A 25,189-nucleotide genomic window follows, 5' to 3' on the forward strand; every position below is an offset into this window, starting at 1 on the left:
TGCTTTGAATATATGCAACGTGTTTCTTATACAAACACAACAACCCTTTACAGTGAATTCAGTGTAATTGTAAGGCTTGATTTATGTTTAAATATTATGCACATGACAATATAAACATCTATGTAATATATATTACTGATATTACCACAATTGTCTGATTATAGAAAACTTTATTCTGTATTAAAATATCTTGGGAGGTATTATGCCTCAATCTAATTTACTAGGGAGAATACTTTATGCTCATTATCCATATAAACATTGTTAAAATAATAAAGATGACTAAGATAATGGAGTCATCTTTGAAGTAGAAAGACATAAGGAATTGTCTTTAATTAGGCAATTTAATTTTTAAATTTGAATATTAGCCTCAAGCTAATAATGGAATTTTAGCTTTCATCCAGTAGAGGACACTGTCTGAAATCTTTTACTCTCTTAAAAATGGGTTGATTGTCTAGAAAAACATATGTAGTAAAATGTGAAATATATTCACAGCACTGGGGAGTAGCTTTTTTCCCCTAAACAATTTCATGTACTGTGCTTGGATTTGGTGCTTTACTATTGACTTTCCTGTTTTTTAGAGCATTTCTTCTTTCAAGAAGCTACTGTTTTTCCCCTAAAAGAACGGACAGCAGAAATGGGAACATTTATGTTTTAATTAGGGAAGGATTTGAGAGATAAATAGTAATACATATATATCACATGTATGTTACACACATATGGACACATACATATTTAAGGAGGGGGGAAGGAAAGGCTAAAAAACTGCTCAAATCAATGGATTATTGAACGAATCAACTCAGCATTCTCACTGGAAACACAAATGATCAGGCTCATATTATCCTACATTATGTGATTACGTCCAAGGCGGCGGCTCTAATGCTGGGAAAGATGAAAGGAAAGAGAAGAAGAGGACATCTAAGCAGCAAGGCAAATGGACTCGATCACTGTGGCAATGTATAACACCATTAGAAAACCTACAAGAACCGGTTAGAGACAGATCATTACAGAGAGAAAAAAAAACTATGAGGCTGCTAAGAATAGGCACTGACTTGATGGCATATAACCGGTGATTTTCACAGGTAGATAGTCCATAGGTAAAATCTGTTTAGGCCATATTCAGCTATTCACCTCAAGAATAAGGTAGGATGAAAGGACTAAAATATGACTCACTAATCTATGATTCAGGGACGCGGTGGGTTAAAACGCTGAGCTTGTCGATCAGAAGGTCGGCAGTTTGGCAGGTCGAATCCCGAGTGCCGCGTAGCAGAGTGAGCGCCTGTTACTCGTCCCAGCTTCTGCCAACCTAGCAGTTCGAAAGCATGTAAAAAATGCAAGTAGAAAAATAGGGACCACTACGGTGGGAAGGTAACAGCGTTCCATGTGCCTTTGGCGTCTAGTCATGCCGGCCACATGATCACGGAGATGTCCTCGGACAAGCGCTGGCTCTTCGGCTTTGAAACGGAGATGGCCCCTAAAGTCAGAAACAACTAGCATGCGTGTGCGGGGGAAACTTTACCTTTACCTTTAATCTATGATTCAGCTTGAAATGCAGATTTATTTATCCCTGTTTTTCTAGTTAGATTTTTTTAACCAATTTCTTTGTAGGATATCACAATATATGTAATTTGATTCTAATTTTTAATGTGAAAATGCGAGTAAAATCCACCTGCAATTGCTAAGGAAGGCCAAAATGTTAGTCAGGAGAAATAAGGGCACATTCCGGAGTATTTTCTACCGCGGTCAACCAGGTTAAATCCTATATATGAGGGTTTGTAGGAATGCGACCTTTGGGCGATTTGTATAAAAAGGTAACTCGCTAATCCGGAGAAACCTTGAGCAAACATGTATCGGACTGCACAATCAGGAATCCTGATTGCAAGAAGCTTCCTTCCCTCCCAGCACTAATCCAGCCGCAGCCTCCACTACCTACATCCACCAGGGTTTGTCCTCGGATTGCTATCACAGTTCCCATCATGCAATGCTCTCCCAGACGACAGCCTCCATCCCGAGGGATTGCCATCCTGCGCACTCGGCCCTGGCCCCTGGATTTGTTTTGCTGGGAGGCCAATGGTCGCAAAGTCCGCCAATCACGCGCCTGCCCCACCTCTTGTTTCTCTCCCCCCACCTTCTCATAAAGAGCCTCCGGCAGCCGCACGAACCGCCGCCGCCGCCGCCGCCGTTGGCTCTCTGTTTCCCGAAGGAACGGAGGTGGAGAGGACAGATCGGGCGGGAGTAACCCCACTTACACCACCACCTCGTATCTTCTTCCAGCGTAGGTAAGAGCCCATTTATGGAGGGAATGGGCTTGGAGGGAAGAGCACGTGGAATTCATAGGAGGTGGGCATTAGCTTGCAGAAAGACCCCACTCGGGCTGCTTGCTGGCGAGGACAGGACGGAATTGAGATTACATTTCCCGGACTTTATCCCTCCCTTTCGAAGGGGCGAATGACTCGATTAAGGTCCCAAGTATTGCTGAACTGGATCAAGACCTCGAAAGTACCCAGCAGTTCACCCTGCCGAGGGTCGCCAGAATGACAACAGCCATTTCCTGTTGTTGGTTTCGGGATGGAGAGCTTCGCAGCCTCTAGTTGTGGCTGGAAATGCCCGGCGGTTCTGGCTTCTGCTGCGACAGGTGTGAAGAATCGATGGACTGATTGCTTTTGGGCTTTGATGTAAAGTCTGATTTCATAAATAGACGTGATCCCCAAATTTGCAGCATAGGCTATGGTAGTTCCACCAGCTCCCCCCCCCTTGCGATGGTTTCCTTCCTACTTTTGTCAGGTAAGGGTACCTGGCCTTCTCAGTGTTAGGGCAAGGACGAAGCAGCGTTGAAACGGATGGTCTGTCTTTCCGGAGCAGCTGTAACTTTAAAGAAAAGATGCTTTCCTGGATTTCAGTTATTTCACCAGAGTTATTTATCTTGTTTTGCTGTGGGTATAAGAATTCCTTCAGGTTGCAGTTTCTCAATCCACATTATTGGTAAATCCAGTAAATGGAATTACTGGAAGACATCTTACCAGAATTGCATTGGTGTGTGAGTATTTAGCACCTACTTGATGTTATAACTGTTAGTATACTGTAACCAGCATGGGCTTACATAAGACTTAAAAGGTTTGTTTGCTCACTAAAATGTGGAGCAATACTGAATTATGTATTCCGAACTCAGTGTAGTTGGACCCCCCCCCAGTGGTTAAAGATGCTGGAAGCTGATGAAGGCATTTCTTTAGAACAGTAATTGGAATGTGGGGGAGGGATGCTCCATAAGGGGGGGTACCACTGTAGAGAAGATGTGCTGCCTCAAACCCACCCAATATTTTCCCTAACAAGACCTGCAGCATGCATCTTCTGCCAGATCTGATGGGACAGGCAGATGTAATTGGGGTGAGGTGGTCCTGCGGATAACCTTGCCCCATTCCTTGAAAAGCCTTAAAAATTAAAACCAGCACCTTGAATTGGATCTAGACTGGCAACCAATACAACATGATAAGCAAAGTAGAAATATACATAACTGCCTGCTCTGCTGCATTTTGCACCAAGTGAAGTGTCTGGATATTCTTCATGTCTAGTCCCATGTAGAGCATATTACTGTAATCCAGTTGGGAGATGACAAGAGTATTTGAAATAATGTAAAATTGGGGCATTAAACCTTGAGACATATTGACATAAATTTAATGATTCATGAGACTGGACTGTCTTTGTGGTTATTGTTTTTATGTTGGCTTTTATAGTTTTTTAAGTGCCTGGAGTCACTGAGAGTAAATAAATTTTCATAAAGAAATCTGGTGTTTTGCATTTGTAGTACACAGTGGCTGGGTATAATATTCTGCTCTAATCAAGTCTAGATAATGTCACTTTTTTATTATTATTGGTAAGTATATAATGATTTCTTTTCCTATTAAGTTTGCTTCAAGTCAGGAGATCTGTGGCTCCCTGTTAAATCATGTGGTTTGGTCCCTGGCATTTTTAAGCAATGTGTCATAAGTTAATGAAATGCTGCTGGAGTGTTGATATTAGAATCAGGACAAGAACATATAACTTGAAACATTTCAAAAATCATCCTGAAAGCTACATGTAGGTTATGAGATCAGAGAATTATTTGGTTAAACTGGCTCCACTTGTAATCACTCAGCCATGGGTGTAGTAGTGGTGTAAGAAAAACTACCTTGAGTTCACCAGTTAAGAATTTCAACATACTGAAGAGCTCTCATCTTTTCAATGCAGCATAAAGTCAGGATATGAGGAGCACTAGTGGTCTGGAAGAAGGATGAAGAGTGTAGATAAGCTTTCCCAAGTGACAGTCGGTTCTCTATTGCTTATCTTTCCCTGCCAACCATGGCAACAGGACTGGAAGGGAGTTGGGTGTGTTTGGGGTCCACCTTTAATATGAGGCAGGTGTGTGTGTGTGTGGCTTAACTGGCTTAGCCAGAATCCTAAGTGGGTTGAATGCAGGTACCTAGAACTCTGATGTTCTCAGAGATTGTTGGTGGACAAATCAGCAGAAGGGTATTAAAATCAAGTTCTTTCCTTCTCTTAGAAATAGAACATTGCTAGCCAGTTTGGATTGTGTTTATCTAAAAAACGATGCTATTTTTTAAAATAGCTCTTTCATCCATCGTTTTAATAGGATGGCTTTAATACTGTATTTATCAGGAAGTCTCACAAAAGCCTGCAGATTCAGTTGTTTTAGAAAACAGATGTAACTAAGTTCAAAGCACAACACACTGGGTATAATTATTTACTCAGAGAGTTCAACTGCATATACTGGAATTTTTCATATGACTGAAAAGTTCCTATGATTTCCTAACTTCTCTGCATAAGGAGAGTCAACACCGTATAATGTCTTGTGATTCCGTGTTGAAAGAGGCCAACTCCCTAATGTACTCATTCTAAGTCAATGTCAGACCAATAAGGTAGCCAGACAAAAAAAAAGTAGTCTCTGGAGAGTTCATGTCAGAACTGCTTCCCATAAAGGGAGAAATTTAAAAGCAAATTGCTGAATAGTTGATGATAGAAGGCTGAATTAACACAAGCAGCTTTGGAGGAGAAAACATATTCCTTCTTATGTGGTGACCTTCATAGTGGTAGAACTACACCATCTAGACATGTAGTAGTATCGGCTTCTTTTTTTGTTCTCTCTAAAGCAGGGGTTCCCAATCCCTGGTCCGTGGACCCACACAGATCCATGACATGCCAGAAACCGGGCTGCACAAACAAGCGAAGCCTCATCTGCGGGATGCAGGCAGCACATGAAATCACATTCCCTTTGGTCCACAGAAAAACACTCCACAGAACCGGTCCCTGGTGCCCAAAAGGCTGGGGCCTGCTGCTCTAGAGCCTCTAAAACTTATTCTACTGAAATTTAGTGCCAAATCATTAAATAATAGTGGCATGTAATTCTACTTAAACAGGCACAAATACATTTCTGTTAAGTCTCCATTAAACTAAGTGTACCTATTTTTCTAAAAGAAAAGATCCTAATAATTCAGGGGAGTGGGGTGTTAGCTTTGCTTCCTTGGGTGATGTCAGGATCATGCTTTCTACAGCCAAAATTGTAGAAGCAAAAATATTTCCGTGCTCCTGACTATGTTTAGATCTCTTCATCCTGATGGTTCATATTCTAAGAGCATCTGCTTTTTCTCACTTCAATTATTAAAAGCTAGAGAAGTACTTGGACAATCTCTATACATCTGGCATTAGCTGGAGCATTGGGTGATTTGTGCAAGTGCTAAACAATTTTTAATGACTTGCAATGCCCTTTCGCCTTTTTATTGTTTTGTATCAACCAAAAGAAAGAAAAAGCAATGTGAAGTAGTCTGCAGTTAGAATATGGTGAACAGCACCTTTATGTCAGAATGAATATATCAAATTTGGAAAGGTTTTGCTGTAGCTAAATTGGGGACAAATTAAGTTGTCATGTGGTATGGCATGGTACACAGTCAATATAATAATGGTGGCTAAAGCACCACCATGGATCCAATTCCAAGCACTCAAGTATAAATGCAATGTAATAACAAACCAATCTGTCGGCTAATTTCAGACTCAAATGCCTATTTTAACTAAACCCAAAGTAAGTCGTATTCCTTATTGCACTGTGGACTTTGAAACATATTTACATTGACTTTGTAAAATTCTTTTTATAGGCATTTTGCTATGGCTTTGTTTCATAGCTTCTTTGTTATCTTGCCTCTCAGTTTTGGTAGGTCTCGAGTAAAGAAAGAAGAGATGGCCTTGAAGGTAGCTGTACTACTGAGCTGTGTGTTAGGAATTGGTACCCTGACCCTGGAGGATCCTGAAGATGGAGGCAAGCATTGGGTTGTCATCGTGGCTGGTTCCAATGGTTGGTATAACTATAGGCACCAGGTGAGAAGGCTTTGCACTCCAGTTGAACAATAACTGGGGAAATGGAGGACTTCTTGCTGAATTGAATGGAATTTTTGAGGATTCCTGCTACCTAGCTAAAACTGTCAGTAGACTACACTGAGAATGTCTTGTTTGTTGAAGTTTAGCCTACTCAATGCACTTCCTTATTAACACTCTCCAGATGTACCTATAATAATAGTGAAATAACCCAGAGCTAAGATTTTTAAGCCTGAGCTGCCTATCAAAGTAACTCAGAGCCATCACTGCAATCAGTCTTCCATACTTCGGCTTTCAAATATTTATTCTTACAACTTGAAGAAACACTGTAATACGGTGTAAAACTCTGTAATTTTTTCTTGTTAATTGTCTTAACTGTCCTCTTGAGTAGAAAGGCAGGCTACACATTGAATAAATAGAGTCAAAAATATTGCTATCATTCTGCTTGTAGCACAGCATGGTTTACATTTATTTAGACTTCCCAACCCATCTAGAAGTCACCAAATTGGCACCAAATCTTAACATTTTTAGCAAAGTTTGAGACACTTAAGAGATTTTGTGTTCATTCCTTTTTTGCTGTGGTGCAGAGTCAGAACAGACTATGCTTTCTCCTAATTTAGCACCTGCATTCTGTTCCAGTGACTTGGTCATTAAGTGATATTGTCACTAAATGAACATGTTGCAAAGATCACTGATTGCTACCATCTCATTCAGATAAAGTTCTCTGGTACAATGTCCAACCTGTTTTTCCTCCCTTTTTTGCCCCCTTACAGGGTGGAGAGATTGCCTAAACAAGCTGTCTCTTCCTGAGCTGCTTTTCTCCACAACAGAGAGTTTCCCTAAAAATTGCTAATGCAAGTTAACAGGCTCTGGTCTATGACCTTAATTAGTTGATTAGAACCTTGCTGCCTGAAACTGACCAGACTTTAATCAGTTTCACATTGTCAGGAAATTTTGTAGTGAATGCTACATAGTTCCGAAATGATTTTTTTAATTACAATTTATAATCTTTGTATTTGAGAACGGTCACTAACTAAGACAGTCACCAAGCAAGAAATACAATAAATAAGGCAATCTGGTAAGTTTTGCAGTTCCTTTTCAGTTTTGTAAATATTAAGTACAAACCAGGTCAAAGAGAAACAGACAAGTAAGATATTTATGGAGGAGGAAGCTTGAGGTAAGGAAAATTTCTTAGACAATCACATGAAGAGAAATTGCAACAGAAGATGTAGAAATAGCAGTTCTCAGATTCTGCAGAAAGACATGTTTACCTTTTAAAAAAATGTTAAATAAAAGCGGCAGTGATTTTTATTGCGAAATCTTCCTCTCTTTTGCACCAAACTTGTTTGTCCTTATTGCAACTAGAAACTTGTTGACGGAAGATGAAAACTGTACTAAATTGCAATTGGTCAGAATAACCAGACGTTGCAGAAATGTGCAGCCCTCTTACTTTTCACTGAAGGAAACAAAATGGCCACAGTAGAAACTTTCAGCTCAGCACTAAGATTCTATCCCTTTTCCCGACCTAAAAACCAATGCTTCTCAACTGTGACAACTTTAAGATACTTGGGCTCCCAGATTTCTTCAGCTGGCATGAGAATTCTGAGAATTGAAGTTCACAGATCTTAAATTTGCCAAGGTTGAGAAACAATGCCTAAAAATTGCTCTGTCTTCAGATGTTTTTGTATCCCCTACACTTTACTTTTTATTATTAATCCCCATCTGTTCTGTGACATTTCAGTATGTAACATGGCTAAAACATCTCTATAGATCTTTATTCCACTATGCTTGTATCAATAGAGAAGAAAATGGAAAGGCTAGCATAACAGTGACCTCTGCATTTTGTGTGACAAAAGTTGTCCCACTATTGGAACACAAGTACACATACATTTTCAGAATTGTTGGGTTTAAAAATGCTGTTCATTCTATGGGTTTCTAGGAATTTTTTTTTAAGAAAATACTGATATCTACTACAGAATGGTGTGACTTTTTGCAATAAACCTTTTGTATTATTGAATTTTAAAGCACTTTCGAAAGTCATTCATTACAGTGTCCTGTGAAAGTTAAATGTTGAGTAATAACTGTTTCTTTCTAAACCAGGAAATTAGAGGACTTCAGATATTGAACAGCATCCAACAATAGGAACTTGGCCAATAGTTACTTTGGCTTAGCTATAGGTTTAATTTCTGGTTTAAAAGAATTTTCCCAGTATTTTTCAAACTGTATAGAAACATTTATAAAATAAATAATCTCTTCTTACCACTTTTTCCTGCTCTTTATTTGGAATAAGTTAGACTTACTACAATAGACTCTCTGGAATGAAAAAGTATCTATGGTTGTGAGCATATAGAGTTACTTTGGAGGATGACTCATAATTTTGCAGGTGTCAGTTTGTCCTTCCCAAGCAGTGACCCAAACAGCAAACCACAGAAATTCAGTGAAGTGTGAATGCTATAAAAATGGTCTCAAATTTGGCCTTTCTGTCTTCAAAACTGTGTTTTTGCAGTTGCTAGATATGCAAATGCTACAAGCTGTTGGAACTGGAAAGTTCTAGAATTACAGCTGCAAATCATTAAACTTTATTATGGTCAAAGAACACCATAAGGAGTGTGAAGTACAATAAATTAAAAAGCATAGAAAATAGATCAGGTCTAAAGAATAGTAATTATAAAAAGTTAAAGGATATAAAACAAGTATATATGAAGCAAAAGTCTAAAAAGAATCTAAAAGGAGAGGTTAGAAGCATTAGATTAGATGTAGGGGGTATAAAATTAGTAAGTGGTAGACTGTGTCACAGTACAGAGCACTTAAGATGAGGAACTAGTGCTCGTTGAGACTATGGCACAGATCATCTGATGAATTTTAAGCACTGCTGCATACAAAATGGCAAAATATGTTGTATCAGGGTCAGTATCTGAAAACGGCAGAGAGATGTAGATTTCTCCTATGCACCCTGTGTAATGTACAGTACTCTGTACAGTAATGGTGAGATGAGTCTAGTGCAAATGTCTTTGTAATACAGGCACTGGGCAAATATATGTTTTGTTATTTCTATGTGTTCAGAATCACAGAAATGTGTAGAGAATTTTCCGGCCTCAGCCTTCAAGGACAGCTTTGGAGAGGGCATGACATCTTGCCAGAGTAAAGGCCCTCTGATGGTTAGGTACTTTGATTAGTTACATGCAATAGGGAAGGCAGAGTACTTGTTGGATTCACTGACGATAAAGGTCGGGACCTGGTTAGATCCAGTTGCATTGGATTGGCCTAATCATATCCCATGCTGAGTAGAAGATACAGTATGTGTGGCTCAGTGCCATGTTGAACTATTCTTCTGTGAATGATTTTTCTCAGAGGATCCTGTCTGATTCCCAATGAACAATCATGTTCCAACACTATATTGTGAAAAACAAGACATTAACTTAAGAAAAAGCTGTATAATGTCCTAATGTCTTATCTTTGTTGAAAAACAGCTGGTAAAGAAAACTATCTTACATCTTTCAGGCTGATGCATGCCATGCTTACCAAATTGTGCACCGGAATGGTATACCAGATGAACGAATCATTGTCATGATGTATGATGATATTGCTTATAATGATGAGTAAGTGATAAACATTTAGCCGCGCATATCGTCTTTGCAACAATGCTACAAATAAAGTCACAAGGTTTTTTTCTCATAAAAGTCTCAGTTTCACAACAGTAACTTTCGCTTACTGTTCGAATGAGCCTCATAATTTTTTCAGGCACACTACACAACCAACTCATTTGGGCTTACCCAACTGCTTTAACCTCTTATTTTTCTCAGGAAACAAAAACACAGCTTGCATTCCACTGGAATAATCAGTACAGATAGTCCTCAACGTATGACCAATTGTTTAATGACTGTTTGTGGTCATGACAGCCTCACTACGGATACTTTACAGCTCTAAAGCAAGCCATCATATAGTCTTGCACTGGGTCCCCTAGTCCCATAAGTGCATGTTGAGTGCTTGACAACCTGTCCTCATTTACAGTTAGTATCCTGTAATCATGTGATTGCCATTTGCAATCTCTGTCAGCTTCCCCAAAATGTCAGTGGGAAAGCCATTAGAGAATGTTGCAAACAGAAGGGACGTTGGCTTTGAGGTCTATTTCCCCTCCCCTCTGCGGGGAAGAGAAATCTTCCACCAAGTTGGAGGAATGGACCTCAAATCTGGAGAAAATACTCCGTGATACTACTTAAAATGATATCACATAAAAACTATGATCTATAGATAAGGAAAGGATAATATTTTTACAGGGACCAGATAAGTGGTAAGATAATGAACTAATGTTAAGAATACCAAAAATTTGGGGGGGTGGTTTACTACCTTAGCAAACAAGGTATGTGTATCTAAAAGTCTGGAAATGCTATATGTATTTTTTTTTGTTACCTGGAGGCTAACCAGCATCATCATCATGAAATTGGAGGAAAAAGTAATTAAGGGAGAAAGTTTAATGGATCAGGATGGGGAAATTGGCTTCCCTGAAGGAAAAACTAGATTTCCTCAAAGATTAGAATCCTTATTTAGCTTTGTAGAAGGTTCTGCTTTCTAAAGCAGTTAATGTTCGTTATGAAATGTCTAGATTATGATATTTTATGTATACATGTACCGTAGTATTCACACTCTTTTTCCATTTCCAGGAATCCAACCAAAGGCATTATTATTAATCGACCAAATGGCACAGATGTATACAGAGGAGTAATAAAGGATTACACAAATGATGTAAGTGTCTGATTTCCTTGTATGATGATATGGAACAGAGGAGCTAATTGGGGCTCAAACAGTGCTTGATGTTATGAATACAGTAATTAAACCCAAATAAAAAAAATACTGTACATCCAAATAATAAGAGAGTGCAAACTATGGAAAATGCTATTTCATTTAGGCTTTTGTGCTCCTCAAGGCCATTTCAATCCTGGACTCCATGCTTTGTTTTGTTACCTCAGACCAATCAGTTGGCACGTACCTTCTCTGCTCTCATCATTCTCTCCATCAGCCTTTTTTTTTAAGATGGGAGTCACACCCTATACTGTACTGATCCCTCTGGTTGAGAAACATTGCTGTTGCTTACATATAATGAAGGTGTTATATATAATAATAAAGGCAGGATATAAATAAATTAATAGATATGCTGGTTATGGGTTGTTTGCTACAGATTCTGAACAAAGAGCTCATTTCAGTTTTCAATTTGTACCAATCTATAGGAAGTTACTCCAGAGAACTTCCTTGCCGTGCTAAGGGGTGATGCTGAAGCAGTAAAGAATATCGGATCAGGAAAAGTATTACGAAGGTAATAGGAAAAAGGACAGACTAGGTTCCAAAAATATGACTTCGTTGCTAATGTAATTTTATAGACTTTATTTATTTTATAAATAAGTGACGAGTTCCTTTGTGTTTTGCAGTGGCCCCAAGGATCACGTATTTGTTTACTTCACAGATCATGGTGGCCCTGGAATTCTGGCTTTTCCAAATGATGATGTATGTTTTTCCACACAAAATGCCTGCCTGTGTGTCTGCAAGGAAGGGAGGGGGAGAGAGGAAGCTCATCAGTGTTTATTTCTTTGGTTCTTTATGAAAAGGAAACCAGAATATCAGCTCCTGAATTTGACATGGCATGCTTGCAGAAATTGTTCTGAATATTGGGGGGAGTCCATGTGTACATATGACTAATAGTATGAAAGAATGCATGTATATTGGTTGAGAATTGTAATGAATTTTCCAAGTAGCATATATTTTAGATTGACTATAAAAATAGAATGTAAATAATTATTGCTTTGATTTCTGAATTTATATCTTCTTTCTCTAATTTAGATAATTTGTGAGATTTATTTTACTTCCAACAACTTGGTTTTACCAAAACAGGGACTAAACTCAAAAATCAGGCTTCTCTTTAATCTCTGATATGTGGATAATTATGCCAGCATATATCTCAAGTTGTAAGGGTTTCGTATAATTTTGGGGGAGGAATGCTTACAGTATGTTTCCAATTTTATTTGCTTGAGAGCAATGAGAGCTAATTGTGGTCAATTTGTTTTCCAGCTCAAGGTGCAACACCTGAACAAGACAATTAGGTATATGTACCATCATCAAAAATACCAAAAGGTAAAATTCTTATGATCCAGATATAAAAATAGCATAGAAAATTTCTTTGTAGCTTTGTAACTATTTTTACATAGTTTAATAGAAAGGATGACATAGAAAGTTAGATGATTGTGTTACCAAATATGAGGAATTATAGTACTATAGCAGTAAACCTGCAAGCCTTTGTTATTTATTGCAATTGACTGCATGAAAATCTTGGTTTTGAAGTGCCTGGGAATCATACAGTATTCAGTTCAATGCTGTGATGCAATAAATTTTTCACTAATAAGCTGCTTGGAATGTGGCCTTGGAATGAGGAAATTGCAAGGGAAATTGATGTTAAATCTGAGCTCAGTTCTATGAAGGCTTCTTTTTCACTGATTGCTATAGCTCTGGTATGATTAAAGATGAATAAGAATTAATTTGGGACATAACATGTAAAATAAGAGCAAACTCCACTCCTTTCTAACACTGATGGTGTTACCTATGAAATGTGTAAGAAAATCACCAAGCTCAGAAAGCACAAAGGACCCCATAGGTCAGCCTTAGGTACAAATATTCTATCATTCTATCATATCAAATATTCTGTCAACTCACTTTTTTAAAAAGTATAGTGCGAACTACAGTGTTACATAGCTAAGTTGTCATCTGTTTTGAATGCCTGCACTGAAACAGAAGATGCTTATATTATTCTCTGTTTGATACGAACGCTCATTTCCAGAGAAAAAGATAAAATAGAACCTTTTTTCTTCAATTTTATTAATCTAGAGGCCCCAAGTAGCACTTAATTGATGTGTTCTATTTATATTCCCCTTCCAATGTCTTAAAAACTTGTACAATAAATCATCCAATTTGCAATTGTGTTTAAATGTATCATGTTCTCATGCAAACAGATTGGAAAGAGTTTCAAGCCTTTCATTCAGCATCTTATAAAATTTGTGTTTGCCAACATATGTGAAAATTGTTATTCCCTAGCCAGGATTCCCAATCACTGAGAATGCTGACTAAGAATTATATCTTGAGGATTTCAGATCAGAAAAGGCTACTTTAAAAGGCAATATAATAGAGGAAAAAAAGTGAATATAATGAACCAGCCACTGCTAAAATATTTCTAATGGAGTCTTCTGTAAATTACAGATGGTTTTTTACATTGAAGCATGTGAGTCTGGATCAATGATGGAAAATTTACCTAATAATATTAACGGTAAGTGATCAGTCAGTATTTTGATGTGGAAACTAATAAGTAACATTAAAGAAAACTCAGCTTAATGGAACATTTGAAGGAAAAATTCTCAATCCAAATTTATATCATAGACATTAATTTATGAAATTATAATAATTTGCAAAGTCACATAATTGAAACTTACATTAAATTTGTGCCCATTTATTTGTTGATTCAGTTTGGGTGCCACCTTATTCCAATTTACTTTGGGATGCTCACAACAATAGTATAAAAAATACAGAGTGCAAAAATAACCAAAGGAAGTACAAAAATAACAACAGAATAATGACAAGATGGCAATCCAACACCAAAGGAAACATAAATCACAAACAGGGAAGTCTCAACTACCCTACCCTGAAGTCTGGGAGATCAACCAGGTATTTAAGTCCTTCTGGAATGCCATATGCATTTCAGGAGGAACCTCATTCCAAAGGGGAGATACCACTACAGAGAAGACATGCTTCCTGGGTCCTGAAAGATGACACCCTTTAATTGAGAGGCCTGGAGCATGTCCACTGGGCTGGATTGTATCAGTTAGGCAGAAACCATGGGAGACTGACGGCCCTCCAGATATCCAGGTCTTATGCCATGTAGATGATGGGGAAGCCAGACTCACTTAACAACCGTGTTACTAACTTAACAACTCCAGTAATTCACTTAACAAATGTGACAAGAAAGGTTAAAAAAAATGGGGCAAAACTCACTTAACCACTGTCTCGCTTAGCAACAGAAATTTTGGGCTCAGTTGTGGTTGTAAGTCAGGGACGACCTGTATTGTAGCTTTTTAAATATAAAGTTTTATATATAATTGACAGTTTAATAATAATAATAAAGTTGGAAGGGATCTTGGAGGTCATCTAGACCAACCTCCTGCTTAGGCAGGAAACCCTATACCATTTCAGACAAATGGCTGTCCAGTCTCTTCTTAAAAAGTTCCAGTGTTGGAGCAATCACAGCTTCTGGAGGCAGGTTGTTCCACTGATTAATTGTTCTAACTGTCAGGAAGTTTCTCCTTAGTTCTAGGTTGCTTCTCTCTCTGGTTAGTTTCCGTCTGTTGCTTCTTGTCCTGCCTTCAGGCACTTTGGAGAATAGCTTGACTCCCTCTTCTTTGTGGCAACCCCTGAGATATTGGAACACTGCTATCATGTCCCCACTCGTCCTTCTCTTCATTAGACATACACAATTCCAGCAACCGTTCTTTATATGTTTTAGCCTCCAGTCCCCTAATCATGATAACACACTTTGAATTACCCACAGAAGTACTCTGTCAATTAATATGGCCATAGAGCAAAGAGGTCACATGGGCATTTTGGACCACTTGAAGCTTCTGAGTGGTGTTCAAGGGTAGCCCCATGTACAGTACCTGGCAGTACTTGAGACGTGAGATGACATTTGTATGGACCAACTAAAAATAATGGACTTGACTGTTATGTGAAGAGTGAAGATTTGGTTAGTTGTATCCAGTTAAATGATGATTGTTAAACTGAGTTTCCATTGTAATTCATTTCAGCAGATAGTATATGTACTGGCAGTATAGTTGCACTACTAGTTAATTATGGTTTAAAAATAGAGTACCTTGTCTAACTTGTCATCAGCTGACATTTTTGCTTATGTATTTTTTTTTCAATCTGTGGGTTAAACTGCAGATTTTTACTTTACATTTTGGGGCGCATCCAATAGTATTTTGTGAATAGAACTAAAAAAAACTTGTGAAAAAGTAACTTTGTGATCAACATTTACAACCTTTGCAGGTCTATAAAGCAAAGAAAGGCTGAAGCAAGATCATATGCATAATTGTGGTTTTACTTAGTGACGACTTTGTTTAACAAATAAGTTGCCAATCCCAATTGTAGTTGATAAACAGTATCTGTAGTTTATTTATTTTATTTTATTTTATTTTATTAAATTTCTATACCGCCCTTCTCCCAAAGGACTCAGGGCGGTGTACAGGGCAATAAAATGCAACATACAAAAGTTAAAAAGAAAATTAAATTAATTGGCCCTAACAATAAATAGTTAAAATAAACTCAAACCCTTAGTCCAGGCCGGCCTGTTCGAACAACCAAGTCTTCAGATCACGGCGGAAAGAGCGAAGGTCGGGAGCCGTCTGGAGCTCAACAGGCAGTTGATTCCAAAGGGCTGGCGCGCCCACAGAGAATGCTCTCCCCCTGGGGGCTGCCAGCCGGCAATCCCTGACCGACGGCACCCTGAGGAGGCCCTCAGTTCGTTTCAAGTGCTCAGAATCACTGACTTTGAAATTGTTGAAGAACCATTAAAAATGTGCAAGCCAACATAAATCGTTACTGGTCTGAAAGAACTATTTGCATTATTTATGTGTATGAAAATAATCTTTATTCTTCAGACCTCTTCTTTTTCCATGTTTAGATCAAACCTTTTGTAGATTCTAAATATGTGAATAAATTCTATGATCAATTGAGAGCTCTAATTATTGTTGAAAATGTAAAGATCTCAGAAACCATTCAAGCTGGGACAATTTAACCTGTGCCCACAGACTGAAATTGCCAACATACTGTATCTTAGACATTTCATTACTGATTGATTACCTTGTTCAGCCTGTCCTTTTACTTTCTCACTTTATTTAAAGTGGAAAGATTTTAAAAAGAACATGCATTATGACTTTAAGTTACCTTAAAATCCAAGTGCTTCAAATTGTACTATTGGTCAGGTTGTACAAGTATAACGGATTTCTGTCCTGAGCAAGTCAATAGGGCTTATCCATTTTCTTCACAGTTTATGCCACAACAGCATCTAACCCTGATGAATCTTCATATGCATGTTACTATGATGAAAAGAGAGAAACATATCTTGGGGATTTTTACAGTGTCCAATGGATGGAGGATTCTGATGTGGTAAGTTGCCAAGATACGGTATTTGCTTGTGCAAGAGCCTATATTAGGGATTACATTGTGGCAAATAGAAATAGAAAGATGAAACATATATATTTCTTTGCTTTTATTGCATCTGCAAATAGCCAGCTAGTGGCCCTATTCCAAATGATTTATTCTTATGTGGAGAGAATCATCTGGGGGACCTTTGTGAAAGGTATTGACATCTGGGGGATCATGTCACTTGGATTTGCTCACAGATGGACTTTGACTAGGCTGGTCCAGTTAAGGCATAGTCTTGCTCAATTATCTGGGAATAATTGGACAGCATGCTGTGGACTGTTAGTCCAATCACCTGACATGAGGTTGAGTCCATGTAGTGGTGTCAGCCATCTTGAGGGAGGGGCTTATTCTATTAGCCTTGAAAGAGGCATTGATGTGCCCAATCTTCAAAAGGCCGTTGCTAGACACAGATAACCACCCTAGACAATTTTTGTTTGGCCTCCTTGTTGAGAAGGTGGTTGGGTTGCAGCTGAAGAGAGCTCTGAAAGGGAGTGGATTACTTATATCCTGAATCAGTTCAGATTGTAGAGCATCAAGATGGCATGATGCTTGCACTGGTTAGTGACCTGTGTTGCAACCCAAACAAGGATGGGGCAACCTTAATGATACAGGAGGAGCTTGGATTTAGGAAACAGGTGGCCAAACGTACAATTAAATGACCCTGTCCACTTAATCAGGAATCACAAGTCAAATTCAATCCACCTAACATCACTAGACTATATCCCAGGCAGCTCATTGAACCTGACCAGTCAGAGTCCAACTCTGAGTGAATCCAAATTATTTTCTCCACCGAATAGCAAGAAAAACCCTGTAGGTGGCTCCTGGATTCTGACCTTCCTCACTCTACACGGGTCATGCAGATATAGTAAATATGTAGAAATAATCAGGTTTTGCCATACTTATTGCCAGGATATAGGCCTGAACATGGGTTGTTATTCATGTTCAGTCTCATTAGTCTTTGTCTCCCCCTTCTGGTGCTTCATCTCCCAGAGCTCCTGAGAGAGGTCACAGAAATACTAAGCCACGTGAGAGTAATCTGGTCCACGTCCTCAGCCACCCACCTATTCCAGGTTGAAGCTAAGGCCAATGTTGTCATTCAGAGCCACTTCTAGACATTATGGTGCCTTAGGTGAAGTCATATTCTGTACCTCCTATGGTTTGGTTCATCTTCAGATTTTGTTAGGTATTTTAAAAAGGCACCTATTATTTCCCCTATGAACTACTTATGATTTTTTCAGCCCTGGACAATTTTGGGGGGAGGGGGCTGCAGGGGGCATTTTTTTACCCTATTTACACAGTAAATAATCTTAATTATATAAGCAACTATATACCATTGTTGGCAAGAATTCTGCAAAACTTGCACTGGTCATCATTATTTCTTTTTGCTCTTTTATTGCTCAAATTTGGCACTTCCTAACATTTGGTGCCCTTAAGCTGGTGTCTACTCGTCCTTAACTTAGAGCCAGGCCTTTGGTATCCAGGAAGTGTGCCTTCCCTTTTGCAGCATCTGCCTGTGTCTCTCCTCCCCAGATTCAAGCTCTCTCTACCTTGCCTTCTTTTAAATGAGCCATAAAAACTTGGTTTTACTCTCTGGTCTTGGGCTCAGGTGATTTCTCCATTTTCGTAATGTGTAAGTTGCTTTGTTACCTTATAGAAACTGGTCCCTTAAAAAAAAAGAGAGAGAGAGAGAACTTCTGTGCACTTCTGGATACCATTAGTAAAGTGTATTGCACAAATGTCTAAAAGAGGCATATTCTTTCATTTCTCTGAATATTAATTACCGGTCCTTACATATTCCTCATAATTTTTTCCAATGTAAAACAAATGATCTGTGCTGAGTTTTGTGGAAATTCCTTTTGAATTTAAAACTCTCTTGTATAATTTGTCACTTGGGGAGTTTTTCAACATTTTTTAAAAGATTATATTACAAAGATTCTAACTGAGAACTGGAGAGGAACGGTGTATTTGAATATTTGTTCATAAAAGCCTTAATCGCATGGAAAAATTTTGTTTCTTTTTCATCTTGCAGGAAGATTTGAAAAAAGAAACCCTCCACAAGCAGTTTGTGTTAGTAAGGAACCACACCAACACTAGTCACGTGATGCAGTATGGAAACATTGTGAGTAATAGATAATAGTGAAGTGAGACAGATTTTTGTGAAAGTAGCATTCTACCCAGAACTGAAAAAACTTTTTGGATAAGAAGTGAAACATTTTCAGAGAAAAAAAAATCCAAGGAAGTCCAGTTGCCTTTTGGAAAAGCACCTTTGAGATAACCATGACCTGGATGATTGAGACACCCTATAGCAGTGGTTCCCAACCTTTTCTATACCTCGCACCCCTAGAATGCTTCTGATACATTCTCGCACTCCTTACAAACGTTCAAAGTAACGGCAATGAATTATGTAAAGGTAAAAGGTAAGGGTTCCCCCGCACATGCGTGCTAGTCGTTCCCGACTCTAGGGGCCGGTGCTCATCTCCGTTTCAAAGCCGAAGAGCCAGCACTTGTCCGAGGACGTCTCCGTGGTCATGTGGCCGGCATGACTAGACGCCAAAGGTGCACGGAGCGCTGTTACCTTCCCACCGTAGTGGTCCCTATTTTTCTACTTGCATTTTTACGTGCTTTCGAACTGCTAGGTTGGCAGAAGCTGGGACGAGTAACAGGCGCTCACTCTGCTACGCGGCACTCGGGATTCGACCCGCCAAACTGCCGACCTTCTGATCGACAAGCTCAGCGTCCTAACCCACTGAGCCACAACCGCGTCCAAATTATGTATATAACTATAATTTTGAAAACCCAAGTTTTCGTACCCCCTGGACTATCGTCTTGCACCCCCAGGGGGTGCGAGCCCCCCTGGTTGGGAACCCCTGCTCTATAGGCATCCACTTCTTCTGTAAAGTTCATTTTGAAAGCTATATGAGAAAAGGAGACGTCCTTTAGATGTTGCATTGCTGAGTATTCTTATTTACAGTTTTGTGCAAGGAATGCAACTTTTCGAATGCCAGACCAACATTTGAGTTTTGAAAGATGGAAAGAAAAATAAAGAAAAAAAGAGGGAGAGGGACAGAGAATTCTTTACCTTCCTCGTTTTTATACTTTCTAATTAAGATCTAACTTTCAGTAGATCATCTCACCATAAGAGGTATGGCCCTGACATCTGTGAGGGTCACGAATGGCCAACTGTCTTCCTAACATAATTTTTCCAAATTAAGTTCATATATAGGGCAAACTCTGGCAACTTCCCAGTTCTAGCTTGGGGTTGTTTAGTGTAGGGAAGAGGAAATAATGGAACTCACAATTCTGCTGAACTGCCACTCTCAGTAATCCCATCTGCAGTGGCCTCCAACTTTCCTTTGCTTATCTTTCCTGTGCCAGGTAGACCAACAGAGATCATGTTTTACAATGTGGTCCTTGTGACCAAGGATCTGCAGGCTCACTTGGTCGCCAGTGAGTCTCCCTGATAAATAATTTTATCAAATAGTCCCCTAAATGTGCTTCCATTCTGTTTTTGAAGGGGTTGTCTTTTTGTTTTTCTACTTGCAGTCTATCTCCCATATGAAAGTAATGCAGTTCCAGGGCTCAAAACAGAATTCCAGCATCCCCATTTCATTGCCGCCAGTCGATCACTATGACCTCACACCTAGCCCTGATGTGCCCCTTGCAATTATGAAGCGAAAACTGATGGCCACCAATGACATCTATGAAGCAAAGGCAATTGTAAAAGAGATGAAGACACATCTAGAGGTAAGGGTGAAGAGGAAATGCAATATGGGCTTCATTAGAAAGGGACTAAGTCTTGTGTTTCTGTGAAAGGTATCTCCGTTAGAAGAGAAATGCCATGTTGACATATTGGGCTAAGCTAGGACTAAACAAGCTGAAGCCACAGGGGTTCATACCAAGCCTCTGGAAACCCTTTCATTGATAGGGGTAAAAAAAAAATAGCAGCATGGCTCTCTCACCTTTTACAGTGGGAAATATATAACATTTATGATGCAAGCTTTACAGAAAGGGACCTTGCCCCAAACAGGCAAAGAATATCCTGCTTAGGGCTGTTACATACCTATTTTGCATCTTGGATTCCATCCACTCTGACCCCTCCCCAAACGTAAAATATGGTTCCCAGCTAGTAAAAAGTTGCCCACCTTTATATTAAACCATGCTTAATCTTGATTTGTTAATAAACCTCAGTCTGTGTGGTAAGTTCACATAATGCATTAACTAAATAAACAATACCATGATTTAGCATGATGTTTAATTCATGCTGCTGTTTACCCAAGGGGATTAAAAATGTGCTATTAAATGTATTTCAGTATTTAGAAAATGCCGACTCACTGTTTTATTTGAGAGGAAAATGATGCTTTAGAGTTGTGCTAGGAAAAAAAATCAGCTGATAATGCAGCACCTTATTTATTTGATTATTATAGCCACACATCTCGACAAGGCGTAATATAAAACATAAAACAATTAAAGGTTATTAAAGAATTAAAACAATACAAAATAAAATATATGTCACACCATGTAAAACTGTACCTGTAGGGCCCTTAACACTACAGGGCCCTTAACACAAGGCGTGTGGTCCAGGATCACAACCACATCTTTACCGCAGAAAAATAAAATCATTGGGGGAAAAACCCTGATGCAATAAAAAAAAATCCTCAAAAGCAATAAAAAGAGGCTGTCAGCAAACAAGTTGGCAAGATACTGATGACCCAAGCATGAGTTTACAAGAATTCAGAGAAGTAATAGTTGAGTCGGGAGCCATCTATTCTGGAGAACTGTGCTATGTATCATACTAACCAGGGATACTGGAAGGTCATCTAGATAATTTGCCATAGTCCTCCATATATAGTAAGTTGCTAACTCCACATGGTCTTGTCTTATTTGATATCATTATACTTTTCTGTTATTTAAAGTTTTAAAGTCTGAGATCAGAAGCGTTACACTTGGATGTTTTGTTGTATGAAGTTGGCAAGGATGTTCTTAAAAACAGGAATGGTAAATGGTCAGTGAGCTAAAAATAGATGAAGTGAAAATAGTCTGGTTCATTTGAGTTAACTTTACAGTGCAGACTTTCATTTCAGCTGCCAATACAGACTTGAAATATCCTTTTCAAAAAATGTATTGGGTCCAGATTTAATTCGGTTTAAAAGAAAACATTGAGGATGTTGAGACCTAAATCTTAGTTTTGAGTATATTAAATTCCATTAGCCCAATGGTTCTACTCACAGAATGAATGAATTCTTCTATGAATGACTGGATTGTATATTGTTGTATCATAACACTGGATTTATGACCAAAATATTTACAATCATCTGCATAATTATAACCTCTATTATGCAAGATTTGCAGAATCAGGAAATTCCAAAAAGTTGAAAAAAATGCATGAAATATCAATCAGAATGAGGAGGAAGATAATACAAAGAATTTAAGTGTTATGAATGGCATTGAACCAGATATTTCCCTAGAATTTGATCTTAAAAAGCTGTTACGATGATGACTGTAGGCAGGTTGTAGGAGGGAAAATATTCATGTGCATGTGAATACAGATAGTTCTCATTTAATGACTGTCTTATACAGCAATTGTTTGCAGTTACAGTGTTGAAAAAATAACTTTGCAACTAGTCCTTGCAATTACAAAGTAAAATTTTGAAGTAAAATCCAAAATTTGTCATGTTTCACTTAGCGGCTATTGAGTTGCTGGTGGTTGCTAAAAACCTGTTTTTGTTTTTCTTTGCCCTGAAAGAAAATGAAAGTTGTTCCAGCATTCATTATTTCCTCTTGTTATATTTTTAAGATCCTAAAAAACATCCATTTCTCTTGTATTTTTCTCTTTTAGGCCAGACAGTTGATTCAGGAGTCAGTGCACAAGATCATATTTTTAATAACAGGCTCTAAAGAGCAAGGAAGTAAAATCTTGTCATCTAGAATGAGCCTCAGAAATTATGACTGTTACGAGTCAGCAATGGATCACTTTAAAAAACATTGCTTTAACTGGCACAATCCTTTGGTAAGTTAATTCAAGATGTTGGGGTGGCTGGTCTTTCTTGGACTATGTAAAATTGAGAAACTGGTCTGTTCTATTTGTATCCAAAGGAAAATTTCAGTTTGGTTATTTGGTTGACCAGGAGCGTAAATAGTTGCATTTTTGTTTTTCCACTTGAGCAAGAAGTAAATCTTACTTAACAAATTAGCCGGAATTGTCAAGGGCTTGTGTCAAGGTGCTTTGATTTTGAACAAGATAGTATTGCAGCAGCCTTGGGAAAGTAGCGTATTTTGTATCCTGTTCTAAGATACGTTGGGCATAGTGTTTCCGAGCCTGGGTTTCTTGCATCCTTGACTGTTGGCCAAGTTGGTTGGGGCTGCTGGAAATTATAGCTTCTTCTGATCCAAAAGATCAAGGTTTCTTATTCCTGGTTTGATAAAACTTCTTAGCATACATTTTTTTATTTGCTGTGAAGTACAACTTTGTTCAGTAGAAGAAAAAATTATTGAAATCACCCATTATGAAAAAAAATGTTTGGTATGGTGTGTGCCCAGCCCACTTCATGGTAGAAAATTGGGTCCTTTGCTGGATCCAAGTATGCCCGTAAAAAATTGCCAATGGTCAACCATAGCCTTGTTGTTTCAGATCTGAACTGTTGCAATTTGCTCTATAAGACCTTGAATGACCTTCAAGATCATTCAAATGTGTCAGATGATCTAGAAGGAGAGGGCTTATTTGTTATGGGTGCACCAAATCAAATTTTAAAAAAAACTTTATACAAAACGCTACTAAGGGAGCTGTATTGGCTTCCAGCTATCTTCTGGGTACTATTGAAAGTGCTACTTGTCACTTTTAAAGCTTCACATGGTTGAGGCATATATCAGTGGGTCCATCTCCTTAGGTTGAATCTGCCCACCTAACAAGACAGCTTGTTAGGGGTTCCACTGCTGAGGAAATGCCATGAGATGCAGAGACACACTGCTGAGTTTTTTCAGTAATGGAACAGTGAATCCCATTATTTGGACCTCCATTTCTTATTATATTTCTGAAAAGCTATAGCAACATAGTTCTTGAGGGCATTTGAAGATGAGTATTTCACCTTTAAGGGATGGTACATGAGGTTGGCTTCAGTCAATCGTAACAGTTTTGCTTTTGGTTTTACTCCTGTTATATTGGTTTGCTGTGATTTTTCAGAAACTGAGCAGCTTAAGAAAACAGATAAATCCATTGAAAAGGAATAAAATCTAGGAAAATCTCTTCATATTGAGTCATGAAAAATAATTTCTGTTGTTTGTATTCATTTTCAGTATGAATACGCTCTGAGACAGTTATATGCCTTGGTCAATGTCTGTGAAACAGGGTATCCCATTGACAGGTAAAAAAAAATCACATGAGTATTTTATCTGTTGATCTGCAGATAGGCAACCTTTTACAATCAAAGGCCAGGTTTGTTTGTTTGTTTGTTTTAAAGGCCTGACAGCCATAATGGATATAGCAGTGACTTTTCTGGATGGAATTTTCCTCCTCCTCTTGTGACTTTATTTTTTAAAAAAAATAGCTTTCAAATTTCTATAATGTAATCTTAGTGGGATTTCAAGAAGGGGAGCACAAATGGTCTATTATTGTCAGTCCTTATTTACTGGTAGCTCTGGCAACTTTCAGATGTAGACATTTTTATTGTTGCTCTGTGAAAATGTGCTTTAGTGGTTGGTACTTTGTAAAATTTAGATCTATAAAACATTAGTGCTATGAAGATTTTAATAATTTACCATTGTTTCCCCTTGCAGGATACAATTGGCCATGGATCAAGTGTGCCTTGGATAACTGCCTCTTCCAGTAAAATCTACCTCCTTTCAATCAATTAATCAATAACCCATGACATTAATCTGGAATAATCAACAAGGCATTAACGCAAAGCAAAGCAAAATCATTTACAGGCATATGTTGCAAAGCAACAAGCCCATTATTTTTAAAACAAGTGACTGGGTCCTACACTTTAAAGCTTTCACAGTATGCAGTGTTGTGATCCAAACCAGGTGTGTGATTTATTCCAGGAGCAGCTTGAGCCCTCCCAGTTGCCATCTGGATTCCTCTGTGTCAGTCTGGGATACTTTTTAATTTGTAATACTTTACGAATGGGCTGACTTGCGAAAGCTCTTCTGTTGAATTGAAATATGTTTAGTTATAATCCTTTTGCAGAGGCTGGGGTGTCTCAACCATTTACAGATGACCCAATAGATTTCTCAAAATTTCCTTTTGTGAATGTAATATTTTTGGTTTTTATAATTGTAGGTCAGTGCTTTCATGATTTGAAGGATGCATTAATTAAAAAGTTTACATTGCATGGCTCAAGAATAAAAAGCCATCATTCTCTCCCTCCCCATTAAAGCTGGGGTGTGTGTGTGTGCTACTATACTTTAACATGGTTCAGCTTCATTAAGGAATGAATCACGGTCTTTAAACTCAGGAGTGATGGAAGAATTATTTTGCAGCTTCTCCTGAAAGGGAATATATATAGTGTTTCTGTTTTCAAGTCTGATGTATGTTTACAAAAGATGATAGGAGACATCGCCGTATTTAGGGAAATCTTTGAATTAAAAAGAAGTTGATAAACCA

The 25,189-nt window shown here is 38.3% G+C and overlaps 1 protein-coding gene across 2 annotated transcripts; it reads left to right on the forward strand.

The window, feature by feature from the left end:
• Positions 1-1,991: 1,991 nt before the first annotated feature.
• LGMN (legumain) lies at positions 1,992-25,189 on the forward strand. Of its 2 annotated transcripts, none has more exons than XM_081346783.1 (14): positions 1,992-2,276; positions 6,192-6,360; positions 9,859-9,956; positions 11,019-11,100; positions 11,583-11,668; positions 11,781-11,856; positions 12,418-12,480; positions 13,597-13,663; positions 16,433-16,551; positions 18,620-18,709; positions 20,134-20,334; positions 22,427-22,597; positions 23,881-23,948; positions 24,361-25,189. In XM_081346783.1, the coding sequence occupies exons 1-14, from the start codon at positions 2,068-2,070 to the stop codon at positions 24,395-24,397; spliced, it is 1,536 nt and encodes a 511-aa protein (XP_081202909.1). In that variant the 5' UTR covers positions 1,992-2,067; the 3' UTR covers positions 24,398-25,189. The 2 variants fall into 2 exon arrangements, with proteins under 2 accessions (XP_081202909.1, XP_081202910.1); XM_081346784.1 differs by having other exon boundaries at positions 2,155-2,272.

This window comes from Vipera berus (genome assembly GCF_964194415.1).
Source record: "Vipera berus genome assembly, chromosome: 1".
NCBI lineage: Eukaryota > Metazoa > Chordata > Lepidosauria > Squamata > Viperidae > Vipera > Vipera berus.